General features: G+C 47.6%; 2 protein-coding genes and 1 pseudogene across 3 annotated transcripts; all 3 read right to left on the bottom strand.

The window, feature by feature from the left end:
* Nucleotides 1-402: 402 nt before the first annotated feature.
* LOC136497423 (dimethylnonatriene synthase-like) lies at nt 403-3000 on the bottom strand. 2 transcript variants are annotated; one of them, XM_066493226.1, is made up of 3 exons: nt 2281-3000; nt 1995-2211; nt 403-1251 (listed from the first exon to the last, which is right to left on the bottom strand). In XM_066493226.1, the coding sequence occupies exons 1-3, from the start codon at nt 2943-2945 to the stop codon at nt 619-621; spliced, it is 1515 nt and encodes a 504-aa protein (XP_066349323.1). In that variant the 5' UTR covers nt 2946-3000; the 3' UTR covers nt 403-618. The 2 variants fall into 2 exon arrangements, with proteins under 2 accessions (XP_066349323.1, XP_066349314.1); XM_066493217.1 differs by having other exon boundaries at nt 1995-3000.
* A 5837-nt stretch (nt 3001-8837) lies between these two features.
* LOC136543597 (protein SEEDLING LETHAL 1, chloroplastic-like) lies at nt 8838-14880 on the bottom strand (annotated as a pseudogene).
* On the bottom strand, nt 9082-9859 carry LOC136465037 (ATP-dependent Clp protease proteolytic subunit-related protein 2, chloroplastic-like). Its single transcript, XM_066463939.1, has 4 exons — nt 9755-9859; nt 9587-9655; nt 9416-9511; nt 9082-9231 (listed from the first exon to the last, which is right to left on the bottom strand). Exons 1-4 carry the CDS (start codon nt 9857-9859, stop codon nt 9082-9084), a joined length of 420 nt encoding a protein of 139 aa, XP_066320036.1.
* Nucleotides 14881-17876: the final 2996 nt, after the last annotated feature.

The following is a 17876-nucleotide window of genomic DNA, read 5'->3' as shown; positions in this document are numbered from 1 at the left end:
TGAGCAACTTGTGCAATATCCCTATTCTACCTATCAAGAAAAAAATTCTATCTTTCAAGAAAATTTGAATGGTCGACGTACATCAAGATGTTCTTGCAAGTAGCACTCTCATTTTATCATTGCAATGATATCAGCATCACACCTCAAAGTTCTCAGTCCATCAACCACTGTCTTTTTCTGGCTCACACCAATAACTCTTACAAATGCAACATTCCTGCATTTCAGATTCTCCAAAAATTCCTAGACATACAAGAGGGACCAAGTATCACTGTTGCAAAAATCAAACCAATCTATCTTGTTGTCCATATATGTCCTTTTTGTTGCCAAGTCTTGTGTTAAAAGGCATATGACGAAATCAGTGATTTTGCTGTGGTATAGGGAGAGAATTGCCCATTTCTGGATTAAGCAAAAAGTTCATGGAGAGTTCCTTTAGGATACATAAATTTGAGTCACTATAAGTGAAACTAAACACAAACAACCACAGAAAAATATGAGCGTATGATCACGTCTCTTCTTTATTATTGTGGGCACAATATAGAGCACATGCATGCATGTCGACATCGTATCCGGAGCTATGTATATGTAGGCAGCAATAGCAAGATAGGCTTGCTGCATGGATCACGGGCCTGCATATAGGCGAGCTTGGAGCTTGGGCTCAGCGAGGGCCTCGAGCGGGACCAAGCGCGGCACGGTGAGCCCGAACGTTTCCTCCATGCTCAGCTCCTCGGCCGCCACACCGTCGGGGAGCCTCCACGCGAAGGCGTGCAGCAGGTTGGCCAAGATCATAGGCACCATCCTGAGGGCGAGGCCCATGCCAGGGCACATCCGGCGGCCGGACCCGAACGGCAGCAGCTCGAAGTGCTGCCCCTTCACGTCCACTCTGTTCCCGACGAAGCGCTCCGGCCGGAACTCCATGGGAGCTTCCCACACCGCCGGGTCGCGGCCGATGGCCCAGGCGTTGATGAAGACGCGCGTGCCTGCCGGGATGTCGTAGCTGCCCACGGACACGTCCTCCCGAGCCAGCCGCGGCGTAAGGAGTGGCGCGACTGGGTGCAGGCGCAGGGTCTCCTTCACGATGGCCTCCATGTATGGGAGGTTTGGAATGTCCCCCTCTGCCACAAGACGGTCCCGGCCAATGACACGGTCTAGCTCCTCAGTGGCCTTGGCAAGGACCTCTGGATTCCTTAGGAGCTCTGACATGGCCCACTCTACAGTGACCGACGTGGTATCGGTGCCGCCGCCCATCAGGTCCTGGGTGCAGAACCACTCATTAGTCTAGTTTTGTGCTCAGCCAAAGTTAATTTTAACCAAATATGTTAACATTTACTCATTGGAAATGCTGTCCAAATTATAAGATATTTTGCTTTTAGTAGGTGTAGTATACCTAAATACATAAAAAAGAGTTATGTATCTAGAAAAATCAAAATGTCATATACTTTTGAATAGACGAAGAGTTACATAATTTACTACCACATCAAAATATACTTCATCATTTCATGGTGTATTAATAATCGATGCCATAGATATTTACATTTTTAATAAACTTGACCAAACCTAAATAAGTTTAACTTACAATAAAACTAAAACAACCTACAATTTAGAATGGGTGGACTTGGGTGCATTTGGTAGAGCCGTGGCTCTAGCAAAACTGTTCTGGCTCCAGTTCGTCTAGCGGAACTGCTTTCTTTTGCTCTGGACAGCTCATGTAAAAGAATTGTTCATAGTATTCTTATCTCTTTTTTTTCTTTCTCTTTTCTTCCATTATTTTTCCTCTCTCCTATTTCTCCCTTCTTCCCCTTCTCTCCCTTAACAGCTCACATTGCCTCCCTCCGACTTGCCTCGCCCGCCCTACATCCATTCCACCTCGGCGCCTCTGTCTGCCCCGCGCCTCGCCCGCGTGAAGGTGGCTATTTTGGGTAGGGTCGCACGTCCAGATAACAAATCATCCGATGCCTAAAAAACAATTATGCATGATGTGGATTAGTAACGCTTACTAGAGTGAACGCCTTCACATTATCCTGCTTGATTGGAACCTCGAGGTTGGGGTCGTCAGCGAGCTCCAAAAGAACGTCCATCATGTCCATGGCAACGCAATCCTTGCCTTCTCGCCGCCGTCGCTGGTTGTGCTCATCCAGCACGTGCTCCAGGAACCGGTCCAACATCTTGGCCAACCTCTTCATCCTCTTGATGTACCCCTGCGGGTCCAGGCAGCTGAGCCACGGGATCATGTCAGCGATGTTGAGCACGCCGTTGAGAAAGAAATGCTCGTCGATCAACCACCTGAACTCCTCAGGTGTCGCCGGCGAGCCAGACCCGTCGACGATGTACTTCTTGCCTAGCAACATGCGCGAGATGACGTTGAGGTTCACCATGTAGAGGTGCTCCTTGAGCGCCACCACGTGGCCACCAGAAGAACCGGCCACCGCCGACGGCGACGCCGCCGCGGCGTGCAGATCTCTCAGCATGGCGCGCACCTCCTCGCTGCGGACGTGCTCGAGCGACATGAGCCGCCTCGCATTGAAGAGCTCGGTCTGGCAGAGCCTGCGCCCCTGACGCCAGTACGCGCCGTAGGGCTGGTAGAACAGGCCACCACAGTTGTAGGTAGTGTACTTGCCGGCCGCCGTCTGAGGACGGTCGATGAACGCCAGGTCGTGGGTCTTGAGGAAGAACCTAGCCATGTCTACCGACGACCCGACGACGACGGGGAAGGAGCCGAGCCGCAGGGACATCAGCGGGCCATACCTCTTGGAGAGCTCGTGGATGGAGTGGTGAGGCAGCGAGCCGATCAGGTTCAGGTTGCCGATCACCGGCCATGGCCGGGGGCCCGGTGGGAGCCTGTACTTGCGCGTGGAGCGCGGGCGGAGCCGGAGAATGGTTACGACAAAGAGAGCGGCGCCAGCCACTACGACGGCGAGGAAGGACGCCCACGACGGTGCTAGCTCCATGAGGACTTAGGACGTAGGGGTCAGCCTTTTTTTTTTCTTCACCCGGCCCTCTGGACACTGGAGCCAACAGCCGAGTGATTATTGGCGATGGGCATGTGTGAGCTGTATACGGATCTATCAGAGATTCAGAGCAGTGCTATCGCTGTTAATCCTGGTAGGTATCTGTGCACGTCCATCTTAAATCTACAGCTATCGAGGTGGATTGGAGAAATACAGATAGATAGAGGTGTTAAGACCATGGTTTCCTTTTTCGGTCGAAGTCTCCGATATTTTTGATATATCTTTCTTATCCGTAGGTGCCGATAAGAGAAATATCTATCTTTTTCGTACAAATTTTATTTAAATTTACTTAAATTCAAATTAAATTTTATTTGAATTTGGTCCGATATATCCTGTTTATCCTCTTTATCTGTGACCCCCGATAAATTTTAATTTTCGAAAATGAAAACCTTGGTTAAGACTATCTCCAGTAACAACATCCAAAATATAAAACCCATTTGATCTTTGGGTAACTCTACGTTCAAAGGGTTCAATAACTTTTTGGCATTTTCTCCAACAACATAACTCCAAAGAGAATATTTTCTACAAATGGGTTTCCAGAAGAGGGGATGTTCATATTTGAGTTGTGTCTATCAAACAACCCAAAATAGGTCTCTCGTATAGATAATCTGTTGGAGGCTGATTTTAGATCTCTTACCCAGTTTAGGTTCGGGTGTCTATATAAATCTCTTTTTGAGACCGTCTTAGTGATACAGACTACAGCCAAACAAGATCTACCGTGAAGCAACTGCAGCTGGCCGACAAGATGGTATATTAGTCAAGGACTACACACAATCATTCAAGGACAAATTATCAGGAAGGAACATGAAACACGAGCACATGCATGCATCGCGCATGCCTTGTGTGCAGAGATGGAGACAGGCAGACAGCAAAACAGAGACGGATGCATCATCAGGGACCCTCGCGTAGAGGTGTGCTTTCTGAAACCTCTAGATGGAGACAGGCAGACAGCAAAACAGAGACGGATGCATCATCAGGGACCCTCGCGTAGAGGTGTGCTTTCTGAAACCTCTCATCTAAGTATAGTTGTAGTATTTGTTCATACACATACACACACCCACGCTACGCACGCACACCACACACCACACGCACTACTAGACCTACAACTACACGCAGATAACAACCGCGTTCTTCTTAAGATCACGGGACCACCAGGACCATCCATGGCTCCATAGACGACGGATACGTCGCAATTCCTTTGTGGCTCTACGCGAGAGAGGCTGTAGAGTGCAGACACATATTATAGGGGAAAACCCGCTTCGAGCAGGGTTCAAACGCGTGTCGGTGGCCTCTGCACCGGGAGCCCTCGCCAACCAAGCTACGGCTCGATCCCCATCTTCAGCACGTTTCGTAGGCACGAGAATGCATCGGGTTGACCTTAGAGCCGTACCAAAAAAAAACAAGAAAGCTATCGTTTGGCCGTGTGATTTGTTCCTCTCCGTCACAGGTTTTTTGGCCGTCGAATCTGACCCAGGAGCTATCTGCGCCGTTCTTCACGTGCAGCATCCATGCGTCCCGTGTTATGTTTCGACGCCTGCCGTTCATTGGACTTTTTTTTTCTTCTGGGCTAGCTCTAGTCTAGTCTACGTTGTTTGTTCTCCTGCAGTGGTGTTTGGTTGATGGGATAGAGTGGGTGGGAAAGGGATATCATAACCCATGTTTGGTTTTCTGGATAGGGATATTCAGTAGGTTTGGGTTTGGACAACTAGAGCCTCTTGTCCCACCAAAGCTATCCCAATGGGGAGGGTGGGTTAGCAACGGGAAACATCACACGTGTCGTCTTCCTTCGTTGGCAGTCGGAGAAGGAGGCCCCGTCGCCGCGTCGGCACCACCGCCTGCGGCATCCGACTCCACCCGCCACTGAGGAGTGTGTGGTGCCAGTTAGGCGCAAGGCTGGAGGCTGAGGAGTGCCCCTTTTGTGGCCGCTGCGAGGGGGCCCAAGCACGAGAGCCTCGCCGCCTGACGCGCAGAGCAGGAGCCGCTGCCGCCACCACGGAGAGGGACGCCGTGGCACTGTCGATCTGCTCGCCGGAGGTCGATTGGGGGTGCTGGTGGCTGGTTCGCAGCTGCCTGGATGTGCGCCGTCGACCCCGACCCGGCCGCCCGCGAGAAGCTGTGGCCGGAGAGGCACTGCAGGCTGCCGCCGTGGGTCGAAGCCTCCTGGGTCCTGTCATGGCAAACATCTCATTTCCTCAACCCAAACCCAGCAGCTATCCAAATGCCACCTGCAGGAATACTACTACTCTACCAGCATCTGAACTAATAACAACCTGCAACGCACTTTTCTCCTGCAGGTGAGTGGCCTCGCCGGACGGCGGACGATCCTCCCGGTGCTACCACCTCGGCCGGCGGACCATCCTCAAATTGCTTGTTACATTAGAGTTCAATTGCACTTACAGTTTTTTATCAGGTGTAATCCATAGATATAATTGTTGTAACTAGTTTTTTTTGTAAAAAAAATTAGCTAGCCTTGGCAAGCATTTTTATTGTACTGTCTTTGCTATGTTGTAATTTTTTGTTTTTTTGGTATGTTTTTCTGCATCAACCCCCTCAAAAATATTTGTGATTTTGCAATTCATAGAAATTTTATGCTTTTTTTATTTTGTAGTTTGCTTCTATTTGATTTGTTTGGTCATCTAATGGCCTCAGAAAGTTTTTGGTTTTTGCATTCCATAGATTTTTTTTTTGTTTTCTGTAATTTGTTCATTTTCTTTGCTTTCCTTGGTTCTTGCAAATGCCTGATAATTTTGTTTTTAGTTATCTGTGATACTGCTGTACTCCTAAATATTGGCTTCCTGGTTGTAAGTAACTTTGGTTTTAATATCTTGTTGCTATGGATTAATTTTATAGTTACAGTAGAGTTCAATTGCACTTACAGTTGTTGATCAGGTGTAACTCATTGGTATCATTTATGTTACTAGCTTTGTTTAAAAACAAGCTAGATTTGGCAAGTATTTTTAAATGAACTATCTTTGCTATGCTCTTTTTTAATGTTATTCTGCAACAATGGCCTAAAAAATATTTGTTTTTTTTTGCAATTCATAGGAATTTTTAGCTTTTAGTTATTGTTTTTTTTTGCTTCTATTTGATTTGTTTGGTTTATCTAATGGCCTCAGAAAGTTTTTGGTTTTTGCATTCCATAGACAATTTTTTATTTCTGTATTTTTTTCATTATATTTGTTTTTCTTGGTTCTTACAATGGCCTGAGAATTTTGTTTTTTAGTTATTTTTGTTTGTTTTGTTTTTTATGATTGTTTTGGTGACCATTAGGCTCCAATTAATGGTGGTGCTTTGATGGTACACGGTGGTGTTGGATAATCAGAGTGAAATTATAGTTAGTTTCACTCATTTTTTCACAGTTTTATTCGTGTGTTCTGTGATGTTTGATTACTCGTGTGACCATTATGCTTGAATCACACGAATTTTGTTATTTGTCTCCATTGTGTAATTTGTCCCCTCAAATTGCTTGAGTGTTTAAATGGGTCAGATCACTCAAGTTCCAAATAGACAGATAAAAAAAAGGCACAAAATGAGGCTCTACTTTAGGAAAACGCAAATAACCAAAGTATAGAACGGCATGTTTCTTTTGTAATATCAAGAAATGCAACAAGCCGTCATATAAAAGGAGCCTCCAAAGAAGGACTTTTGACAAGATCATCATATATTTCCTGTGGAATATTTGAAAAGAGAGGAGCCGAAGGACCTTCCACAAGAAAAGTTTGCAGCCAAGACAAATAGCGCTCTTATGCGAAGAAGATATTCATCAATTTCAATTAGCGATGGTTTTTGCGGCTGATAAGCCGGCTGATGATGTTTTGTTGTGACAAAAAAACATTGTACCATGGTTGATAAGTTCAAACGAACATGACGAAGTTAGTGGTTTTCTAGCCGGTGTATTTCCTTTATTTGCTTTTTAGTCGGTCTTTTTCTAGTTGTTTATTTTTTCAGGGTCCACCCGAGCTCCCGTAACCGCCCTCCTTGTTGCTAGTCAAGTTGCAAGTAGTTGTAGTTGTGAGGTGCCGGGAGGGGTTGTGAGTGGGCGAGGCTTGTAAATACCTTGTTTTTCCTTTTTTCGTATAATATATTTCGTGGTAAAACTTTTACCGTCCTTTCTAAAAAAAGGTGTCTCCAAAACTTTTGCAAAACTGTTCCGATCCTCGCCTTACCACTTGATAGTGATTAGTAGTCACTGCCGGCTCCAGCACATCTGATAGTGATGCTCTGGTAGTGATTGTGTGTTCTGGTGTAGTGTCTAGTGGCCTCATCGGAGCTTACCACTAGAGCTCTCTCAACGACCATGACTCATGTCAGAAACTAGCCATGTTAGTGATCGAAGCTCCAGTGCCTCTTCTTTGGTGACCATTGGAGGGTTCCGGTAAGCTCTATCTCCATGCGCGCACAGAAAACACCTTCTCTGGAATAAAACTTGACCACTCCGATGCCATTACCGGAGGCTTCGGGCAGCTAAAACCACCACCCGACGGTGATATATTTCTGCCGAGTCAAGCCACTACCTGGCATTGACATTTGCATATTATTGTTGGTTATCATTCTGACCCTCCAGTATTCTTACTGGTCATTGGATCTATATAACTATCACATAATTGATTCTCCACCGTTGATCGTGCCTATCACCATTTGAACCCACCTACCACTGTTGCTTCTTGTTATAAAACCTCTACCACCCTTGTCGGCCAATTCAGTATACGCAACAGACCAACTTATTTACATATATATCTATATGTGCTCTCTATGGAGAAAGCTCTCCGCATACACTTTTGGTAGTCTGTAGTCAACATGAGGCCCTAAAAATACTGGAAGAATCTTTGTGAAGTTAGACCGACGTCGAAGCCAGAGTGCGCTTGTTCATTTATGTCACGGCAATAGTGCATTTGTTGATTTAGGCCACAAGCAAAGAAGGCGGTGCATTTGTTCATTTATGTCACGGCAAATTGTGCTCTGGCGGTTGGTGCTGTGGCGAGGATGAGGTGGAGTGTGGATAGTGCTGATTTGAAGGGGGAGAGTGATTGGGCTAGGTGTGATCGTCCCGGATTCTTTGCTGGGAGGTGGGGACGCTGGGCAGCGAGGCCGGTGCAGCCGTGAAGGGGCCAGGGGAGGGATGCGATCGTACGATGCAGAGGCACGTGTTTTTTTTTCTTCTTCTTCTATTTCCTTTGGCTGGTGAGAACTGGAAAATTGGGAAGGAAAATTCATGTCCACAAAGAGGGCTCTTGACTGAACTCAAGGCTCTGGGAGGAGGATGAGATAATGATATTTTTTTCTCAATCACGCAAAAAGTTTATGCGTCTCGTATTAAGATAGAGAAAAAAATTAATATAAAGCAAGTATGGCCAATGCCTTTACTCACTTTATGTGACGGCCACGATGGTAGCAATTGTAGAACCAACTAGATTCATTCATGATGGCTATCAGACTTACAAGCAGCCAATGCCAATCGTTATGGATACTAGCCATTGCTGCCCGCGCTTCGCTGCGGGTGATATGCTTGGTATAGAAAAATTATTGGGAAATATGGCTCATATGTCTAATATATTTTCTCATTGCGTTGCTATGAAAGGGTGTATTTGGTACATTAAATAGAAAAATATGAGAAGGAAAGGTAACCTGACTTTTTTCATTACAATGTTGTAAACGAACATAAATGCTGGTTGCATGTTAGTGGAAAGAAGTATTTGATGGAGCTGGGCACGAGACGCGTAGAGGCTAATGCCCTCTGGTCTTTTTCTTTGCTGTTTTCATCAACAAACCCAGCAATATAATACTGACAGTTAGCAAAAGCATACTAAACACTGCACACCAACAAAATACGTATGCATAAAGCTTCGGACAGTTACATTGCTCTCCAACAAGGACATTGTCGCATCAAAGTACCATGTGCTGCATTTGTCGATACATATGATGCAATGGAAGGAAGAGCTGCTACATCCTACTTCAGCCAGCCTTCCTGCTTATCTCTTGTTATCTACTATTAAGTCCTTGAGTCTGAAACCGCAAGTTGAAGTTTGGAGTAGCCCAGTCCAGCACACAAAAATCTGATACAATAGGATAGCATCTATTAGCCAAGTCCTAGGTTTCGCATATCTCTCCTTTGGGCAGTGGAGCCCTCTTTCTTGATCCTAGAAGGCCTGATAATACGGTCAATAATCCCATATTCAAGAGCCCCTCCAGCATCGAAACGCTTCACCCTAGAGAGGTCCTCATGGATCTGCAAAGAAGTAAATGTTTAAGAAAGGGATGCTTGAACTGGAGTTACGAAAGACAAGTGGGAAAATTATAATACATGATCCTCTATGGGACTTCATCATGAGATACCACAGGCTAGAGCAAACCAAACCACCATTTACCACCAATGGGATGAGAAAGAAGATCATGTAATCAGACTTTCCTACCTTCTCGACAGAATGACCTGTGTGGTCTGCGAGTTTGCCATAGAGATAGTTCTTGATACGAATAAGCTCGTTTGCTTCATTTTCTATATCATCAGCCTACAGATAAAGGTCCAATAAATCAAGACTGTAAAATGTAGGCATTTCCCATATTGAACAGTTAAGTTTACAAACCTGCCCTCGAGCTGCTCCAGCAGGAGACTGAAGTGAAATCCGGCATAGAGGCATACCAGTACGTGAACCCTTAATAACAATACATACAGAACAACAGAAATAGGCATTATACTTGAGCATATTAAAGCCACATATGGTCAATAGAAAGACAATACTAAGTAGTAATACCTTTTCACCAGCTGCAAGAATAAATCCTGCCAGGCTGAAAGCAAAGCTCAAGCAGTGCGTACCAATTGGACTTTTTAGACTTAGCATGGTATCATATAGCGCCATACACGGAGTAAGCTGCAACACCAGGGTAAGTTTGGATTCGAATGTAACATGAGTATCGTAGGGCAATCTGATTTTCATGGACTTCTTTTTATTATTTATATGAATATTTTAAAAGCATCAAAACAAGATATCTGTAATATGCAAATTCAACTATTCACAATTTATGCCTTGATGATTGATAGTGTAGTAGGTAGAAGGTCAGAGAATCACGGGCTCACCTAAAAAAAAGGAAATGGAAAGTGTAACAGTAAAATAAATGGGGACCAACACAAGTACAATAATAGTATTCTGAGGTCCTTACATCTCCACCTGGTCCATTAATGTATAACATTATCTTTTTGGAATTATCAATGCTGTCAAGATACAGCATGCTTGCTAACACTTGGATGCTGAATTCTTCATCTATATTGTCCCCGATGAAGATAATCCGCTAACGGTACTGCACATTGACAATTCAAATTACTTATCCATGCACAGCAAAAAAATATAGTTACATCAGCCCAAGGAAGCATATAGTCAGTGTTATTGGGTTTACCAGAGCATTCCATATGTCAAGCCACTGCCAGGTTCCTTCACCAGGTGTTCTGTAAGGCACCCATGGAGTACCAATAGGCATCATTGAAATGCGGGCTCTGGTCGCCTTCTTGTCTGACAACCTATCAAGGGTATATTCGCATAATACTGAGATGAGAAATGTGCCCAACAAACCACTTCAGGATCATTCTGTGTTTTTTGGCTACTCAAATGCTATATTGCTATCTAAAATATCCACTACTGTTAGAAGAGGCATAACAAGTAATTTCTCCAATTGTTAACTGACAATCTGATAGAAGGGTTCATGATGTCATCTTAGTTTGGAAACAAAACTCATCTGTTTCAGTATCCATCGTCAACAATACCACCACCACCCATATAATGCAGTGAGCGAGCTCATCACAGCTCAGCCAGCATCCATGTAAGTGTCAAATCCCATGAGCCTAAGATTAAGATGGTGTAACATCCAAATCGGATAGAAAAGTGACCGAAGGAAATCAAATAATACATTGCGTATAGATTATTTGGCTCATCTCCCATACGGCCAGGACTCAAGTTTCAACTTTGGAATTGCATTAGGATGTCAACACATAGGAATGACTGGTAGATCATACAAAAAATAACAACAGATAAAAGCATATACTTATTCTTGTGGCTGCTGGGTTATATGCGATCACTAACCAAGGTGCATCCGATTAGTTTGGCAAATAAGGGAAAAAGTTACTATAGGTTTACCTTTGAAACAGGTGACAAAAGAATTTCATGGATAAGGAAGCTGGCATCCTTGCTGCCAAGTTACTCCCACTCTGGATGAACTAAGAAAATATCTTGACTATCAATTAATCATTGCACCAGGTATGTAAGTTTTGGTATTCAACATCAGAAGAAGTATTCTCGGTACTTTATCTCCCTGCAGGCATTCAAGAAACGTGAATGTGACAATTTAAATTAAAACACATGAGTACATGATGGCTGAGCAAGTGTGAAATTGGGAAACGTAGTGGTCTATAAAGCAAACAAATGTACTACAAATCTCATCTGTATCACCGAAGCATACTCTGTATCACAAAGAAATGCTAAAATTGTAATCCGTGAATGAAGGTCAAATATTAACACAAAACAATAATTCGCCACATGCGAGACAGCATATCACATTCCACTCTTTTATTTCGGAAAACAATCAGATAAATAATTTTCCATCAAGGTATCAATGGAACCTTAGCAACATAAGAGAGATCTACAAAATTAGAGGTGCATATAGAAACATAAAGGCATAATTTTAGAGTTCATCAGCCAGCTTTGTTGTCATGCAGCAAAAAGTCGCAAAGAAATATAAACAATATGGAAACTAAACCATATAGACCATGTATCATGTATTGAGGTTTATAATCATACAGTAGGAAAATTGTGAATGACATGAAAGGGAACAAATTTGGATATACAAATGGATGAAGAACAAAAACCTGTGAATAAATAAAACTGACAGAAATACTAAGTGCCATGTGACATGTCTGCATTTAAGCTGTAGGAAATCCAACATCTACAAGGCAATTGATAGGTCACTTTCCATCTGGAAAAACAAATCAGTTAGGATATTAGGAGGCACTTAAATATTTAAATATGCAGAGATAGATAGGCAGTGGATTCATGTCCATACGTTCAGCAGGTCGAAGGCATTAAATAGAGATGCTTCTCATATAGCCAAGAATAGACGGTGCCGATGAATCCATGAACCATCTCTTATTTTTCAGAGATAACTATCACAAGCATGTAAGAGCTCAATTTGTTTACAAATTGATACAGTAGATGTACTGCTTAAAAAACAAAACAAATATAACCTGAAGGAAGGCTTGTGGGAATTAATACTGGGTTCCCAGAGCGCTTAGTTAATAAGATTGTTTTTGTAATCGGTTTGAGCAACCTATATCTGCAAATATGAACAAATAGATGAGAGGACAAACGATCATTAGTGGTAGACCTGTGCTGACCTTCATCAGTGACGACAATGTGGATCCTCGGCGGCGTTCCCAGCAAGCTGCAGGGCCTTAGGAAAAGCAAACACAGAGATGTCAGTCAAAACCTAACCAAATCGAGAAGGCCGCAACAACCCCATCGAGATTGAACCCCAGATCCAGACTGAGAAGAAGGGGACACGAACCTGGATGGCGTCGATCTACTCGAAGACAGCGGCGAGGTAGACCTTGGGGAGTACCAAGCTTGGGCAGATGAAGATGAGGGAAACGCTTGCAGCCGAGGCCGGTCGTGACCCAAGCGCCGTTGCTGCCGGCAAAGGCCACCGGTCCGCGCAGCTGCCACATCTAGACCCGTAGCTGCCGGGGGGAGGAAGAGGACACAACGCGATTTGTCCACGCAGCAAGGTGGCCATGTTCCGCGCGGCCGACCCACACCCACGTCGAGGCCCCGGATGGAGTCCTTGAGCGCCTGCACGCCGTCCGCGAGCCCCTAGGTAGAAACAGAAGACGCAGCGCGGTCCGGCGGGATGGACGCGGTCGCGCCATCGCGGGGTAGTGGTCGCACCGTCGGGAGATGGAGGGGTAGGGGAGGGGGAGGCAAGCGGGGGAGGGGTGGCCGCCGACGCCGGAGAGACGACCACCGGCTGCAGCGGTGACAGGGTCATCGAGTTCGTCGGGGCTAGGGTTGCAGGGGGAAGGAGGGAGGAGCAGAGGAGGGGGAGGCCGGCGGGGGGGGGGGGGGGGGGGGAGAGAGAGAGAGATGCGCGCCGCCGGTCCACCCCGCGTGGAGAGAGAGAGGCAAAGAGAGAGGAGGTCGAGAGCAGGGTGAGAGAGGGACGAAGGCCTCGGAGGGGTAAAACTCACCCGCGGAAGTGTCAGCAGCGTACCGCACACGCAAACAGATAGGTCCCAGCAGCATGCACGCACGCGTTCGCATGCGTGCCGACCACCATGTTAGGCACCGACCATGTCATAGAATCCACCGTCCCTGCTATCTGTCCACTGCCGAATGCACGGAGGAAGGCCGGTTGTGACGCATCTCATCTGAGCCGTGGAATTTCGATCTAACGCACAAACTAAAAAAGACTTACGTGGACAGCCTAGAAGGCCGCCGATTCGGCGTGCCTTCGTATCTTTAATATATTACACCACCAAGAGGCAAGAAGAGCCTCTCGCTCGCTACCAATGCGCACGTCACACTCACACCATCGTCTCCTTGGCCGCCGCCGTGGCGTCGTCGTCCACCCACGTGGCGTGCCACAGCGGCGACCGCCTCCGGGGCAGCATCGACCCGACGCAGCTGGCGAGCGTGGCGCGGAACTTGGCGTCCCCGGGGCGGAGCATGACGGGCAGCGGCATCCTGACCCCGCAGGCGGCGCACGCCTCGTGGCGCGGCACGATGCGCGCGGCCAGCGCGTAGGAGAAGTACTCGGGGAAGTCGACCAGCTCGTCGGCGCGGCGGGCCATGGCGCCCAGCAGGTACTCCGCCTTGGGCCGCATGTTCCCGTCCACGCCGTAGGCGAAGAGCGCCGGGAAGCGGCGCGCCATGGAGCGCGCAGCGCGGGCCGGCAGGCCCAGCGACTCGAGGAACTCGATCCGGGGCAGCAGCTTGTCCTCCACGGAGAAGGACAGCAGGTCGGCGCGGCGGTGCAGGTCGGGCACGCCCAGCGCGCGCAGGAAGTAGAGCGTGGGCCGGAGCCGCGCCGCGACGGGGGACACGAGCAGGCGCGGGCGCCGCCGGAGCACGCGCGGGAGGTCGGACGCCGGGACGCCCGCCTCCTCCGTCAGGAACCGGAGCGCGGCCTCGACGACCTCCGCGGGCACGGACAGCAGCTCCGGGCACATCCCCGCCGCGCGCCGGAGGTCCGCGGGCGGCACGCCGGCCTCGAGAAGCACCGCCGCGGCGCCTGCGGCCACAGGCGGCGACGGCATCAACACGGGCTCCGGCGCCGGCGCCGGGGGCGGGGGGTCCGGGACCGTGAGTCTGGTGGTGGGCCTGGTCCGCAGCGCGACGGCGACGACGCGTAGCCTGCTGCGGCGCGGCGCCACTACCGGCCTGGGACCAGAATCCAAGCCCTCGTGCCCTAACAGGGCCAGGGCGGTGCGGGTGCCGGCCATAGTCACCATCGCTCGCAAGCTTTTCCCTCCTTTTTTTGCATGTACGTTGATGAGGCGTCGTGCGATCGAGGAAGAGGATAAGGCTGTGAGATGGGTCGGGTAGAACCACCACACCCACACGCGTAGGGAGCTCGAGAAATGTCTAAAGCTGCATTGCATGGACCCATTATGAACCGAACCGATAGTGTTCAGGATTTCGGGTCCTCACGTGGCGCAACCCGGTTGGCCGGCGGGATGGTGCTTTAGCCTTTACCCATGATGTAGTCACGACACGACAATAAGGACAAAACACAAACAAACAATGTAAACGGGACATGAATGAAAACCCGTCGTCATCGTTGCCCTTGCCCAGGCACTCCATTTCTTCTGAAATAAACATCCATTCGATTACTTATAATGGTGGCATATCAACAGGTGTCCATTTACACAATTGGTTTGCTCTGTTGCGTTGTAAATCAGCTATGCCTAAGGGGTACTTGAATGTTGAATCAAATTGGGCTTTCACACCAGGGCTTGAGGTTGTACAACGTGTTTGGACGGAGGGGTCAACTGGGTTGGAGCAAGTTCAACCCAGATTCTGAGGTGTTTGGATGGGAGGTCAGCGAATATTCGCTGGAGATGCGGGTTCCATCGATTCCTTAGAAACTTAGGAATAAGGGCGACCCACTTTGCTCGTCAGGCGTTTTGCTCTAGGCGTGCGGGCTAGACCGGCGGGCGGTGGTGGCCTCCTGCCTGTGCGGGCGGCGCGGCCTCCTTGGGGCGGTGGTGGCGGCGGATCTCTTGCGAGCGGTGGTGGCGGAGCACGGCGGCGCGGGACGGCCCGAGGACCCTCTACGCGCGGCGGCGTTGGGTGGGCCAGAGGAGCCAGTGCGGGACGCGTGGCCTCCTTGACACGTTGGTCGCGGATCTCCTGCGGGTGGTGGTGGAGGAGCACAACGACGCGGGATAGCCCGAGGACCCTCTGCATGGCGGCGCCAGATGGTCCGAGGGAGCTTCTACGCGTGACGGTGAAAGGATCAAGATGCCCAAGAGCGAGGGTGAATTGGGCTAATTCTAATTTTTTTGCAATAATTAAATCCAACGGTTAGCCCAATTAACCCCTTGTGCCTAGAAAGTGTTTCTAATGTTCTACAGCACAAAAAGTTTTGCAACCTAAATTCTAATCCTACTCTAACATGACAATTCTATGAATATAAAGACAAGTATTGAATTGCTCAAAGTAAATGCTCAAAGTAAAGAGAAAAGGAGGAACGCGGCAATGTTTTGCCGAGGTATCGTAGAATCGCCACTCTCCACTAGTCCTCGTTGGAGCACCCGCGCAAGGGTGTAGCTCCCCTTCATCCGCGCAAGGATCAAGTGCTCTCTACAGGTTTATTCTTTGACACTCCGTCGCGGTGAATCACCCACAACCACTCACAACTTGAGTTGGGTCATCCACAAGCTCCGCCGGATGATCACCAAGCTCCCAATCACCACCAAGTCGTCTAGGTGATGGCGATCACCAAGAGTAACAAGCACGAACTCTCACTTGACCACAACAAGCCTAATGAGAAGGGTGGATGCACACTTTGCTACTCTTGATCTCACTAATGAGGGCTCTCTTTGGAATTCTCAAATCTCAATCACCTCACTAGGACATTGCTCTTCTTGGCACTCTCAAAGGTGTTTCTCAGCTGTTGAAATGAGCAAAAGTACCCCCACACACGAAAGGAGGAAGTATTTATAACATAGACTGAAAAACAAACCGTTATGTGCCTCTGCGGGGTGACCGGACGCTCCGGTCATGTTGATCGGACGCGCCGGTCCGTCCACCCCGAATTCTAGTGATCAAATGGTGACCGGACGCGTCCGATCATGATTTTCCCTCTTTGGAACCTTACTGGAGTCGACCGGACGCTGGCCCTCAGCGTCCGGTCACTTCACGTCTCAGCGCCCGGTCACTTCCAGACGACTTCACCTTGATCAAATGAACTGACCGGACTCTGCACCAGCTTCTGGTCACACCAAAGCCAGCGTCCGATCAGTATTTGACCATCCATTTACTTCCAACTTTCGAAGGCACGCGAATGAAGTTTGCTCCAATAGATCTAAGGGCTTTTTAGGAGCTACCTAGTGCTAGGTTTAGCAAGTGTGCACCACACCTAACCCACTAGACTCACCTAGGTCAAGCTACCCATCCATACCCCCCTTAATAGTACGGCCAAAGGAAAAACAAAGTCCTAAACTACTCTAAGTGTCTCTTCAACACCAAACGACACTTAGAACTAGTCCATCCTTAACCTTGTCGTCCATCCTTTGAAAGCCGAAACAATTTCCATCGTAGGGGCATGACCACCATGATAGCCCAATCGATCTCTATTACCATGACCTAACTTAATTGCCTCTGCAAAACACACGTTAGTCATAGTAATCACGTATTGTCATTAATCACTGAAACCCAACTAGGGGCCTAGATGCTTTCAATCTGCCCCTTTTTGGTGATTGATGACAATACTACCTCAAGTATGTGAAAGAGTTAAGGTTTTTAACATGCTTGGTCCATATAAGCTTTTGACAATAAGAACAAAAGAGTTAGGCAAGCTTATATGACCCAAGCCAACATGATGTACTCAAAAGATATGAAAATAAGTATGAGTACAAGTAATAAAGCTCTTTTGCATCAAAGTAAAACGCGGAAGCAAAGCAAATGAGCATAGCACAAATGATATGACATATAAATAATTCAAAGTAGAGAGCACACATGTCATATATCACAATCACGTAGATATCACTATCACATAAATATAGTTTGATACATAAAAGTAAACATACGAATGCATAATAGTGTATCACACATAAAACTCCAAATGTAATAGATAATCTAATAGATAAACTAAGCTCCCCCTAGATATGTCGCTCCCCCTAAGACTAACATACTTGATCCCTCTCCTCTTTGGCATCAAACACCAAAACCTAAGGGTCAGTCGGTGGGGCTGCAACGGACGAGTCGGGCGCTGAGGTACGAGGAGCAAGCTGGAACTAAGTGCCATCATCATATGAACTAGAGCTCTGAGTAGTCTGACCCTCTGTAGCTGGAAGCGACGCTGAAGCAATCTGGGTTAGATCAACAACTGGAGCTGCTGTAGACTGTGCAGGTATGACTGGAGCAGCCGGCTCTGATGATGCCACCGAGGAAGGGAGCGTCTTTGTAGTCCCGGTAATAGGTGCAACTATAGACGGACCTAGGACATGCAAATATGGCAGAGTAGGCTGCCCTGTAAACTCACTAAAAGTCGCTCCAAGACTCCTGGAGACTGAAGTATCTAGCACTAATAGCGAGGATGTCTGAGCCGGTATGAAGCCCATCTGGAGAGGTGTGAACTGCGGGGCTAACATGGGCGAAGCAAACCACC

Source organism: Miscanthus floridulus, chromosome 1, assembly GCF_019320115.1.
Source record: "Miscanthus floridulus cultivar M001 chromosome 1, ASM1932011v1, whole genome shotgun sequence".
NCBI lineage: Eukaryota > Viridiplantae > Streptophyta > Magnoliopsida > Poales > Poaceae > Miscanthus > Miscanthus floridulus.
Note: the sequence above shows the minus strand (reverse complement) of the source record. Positions and strands in the feature narration are given on the sequence as shown.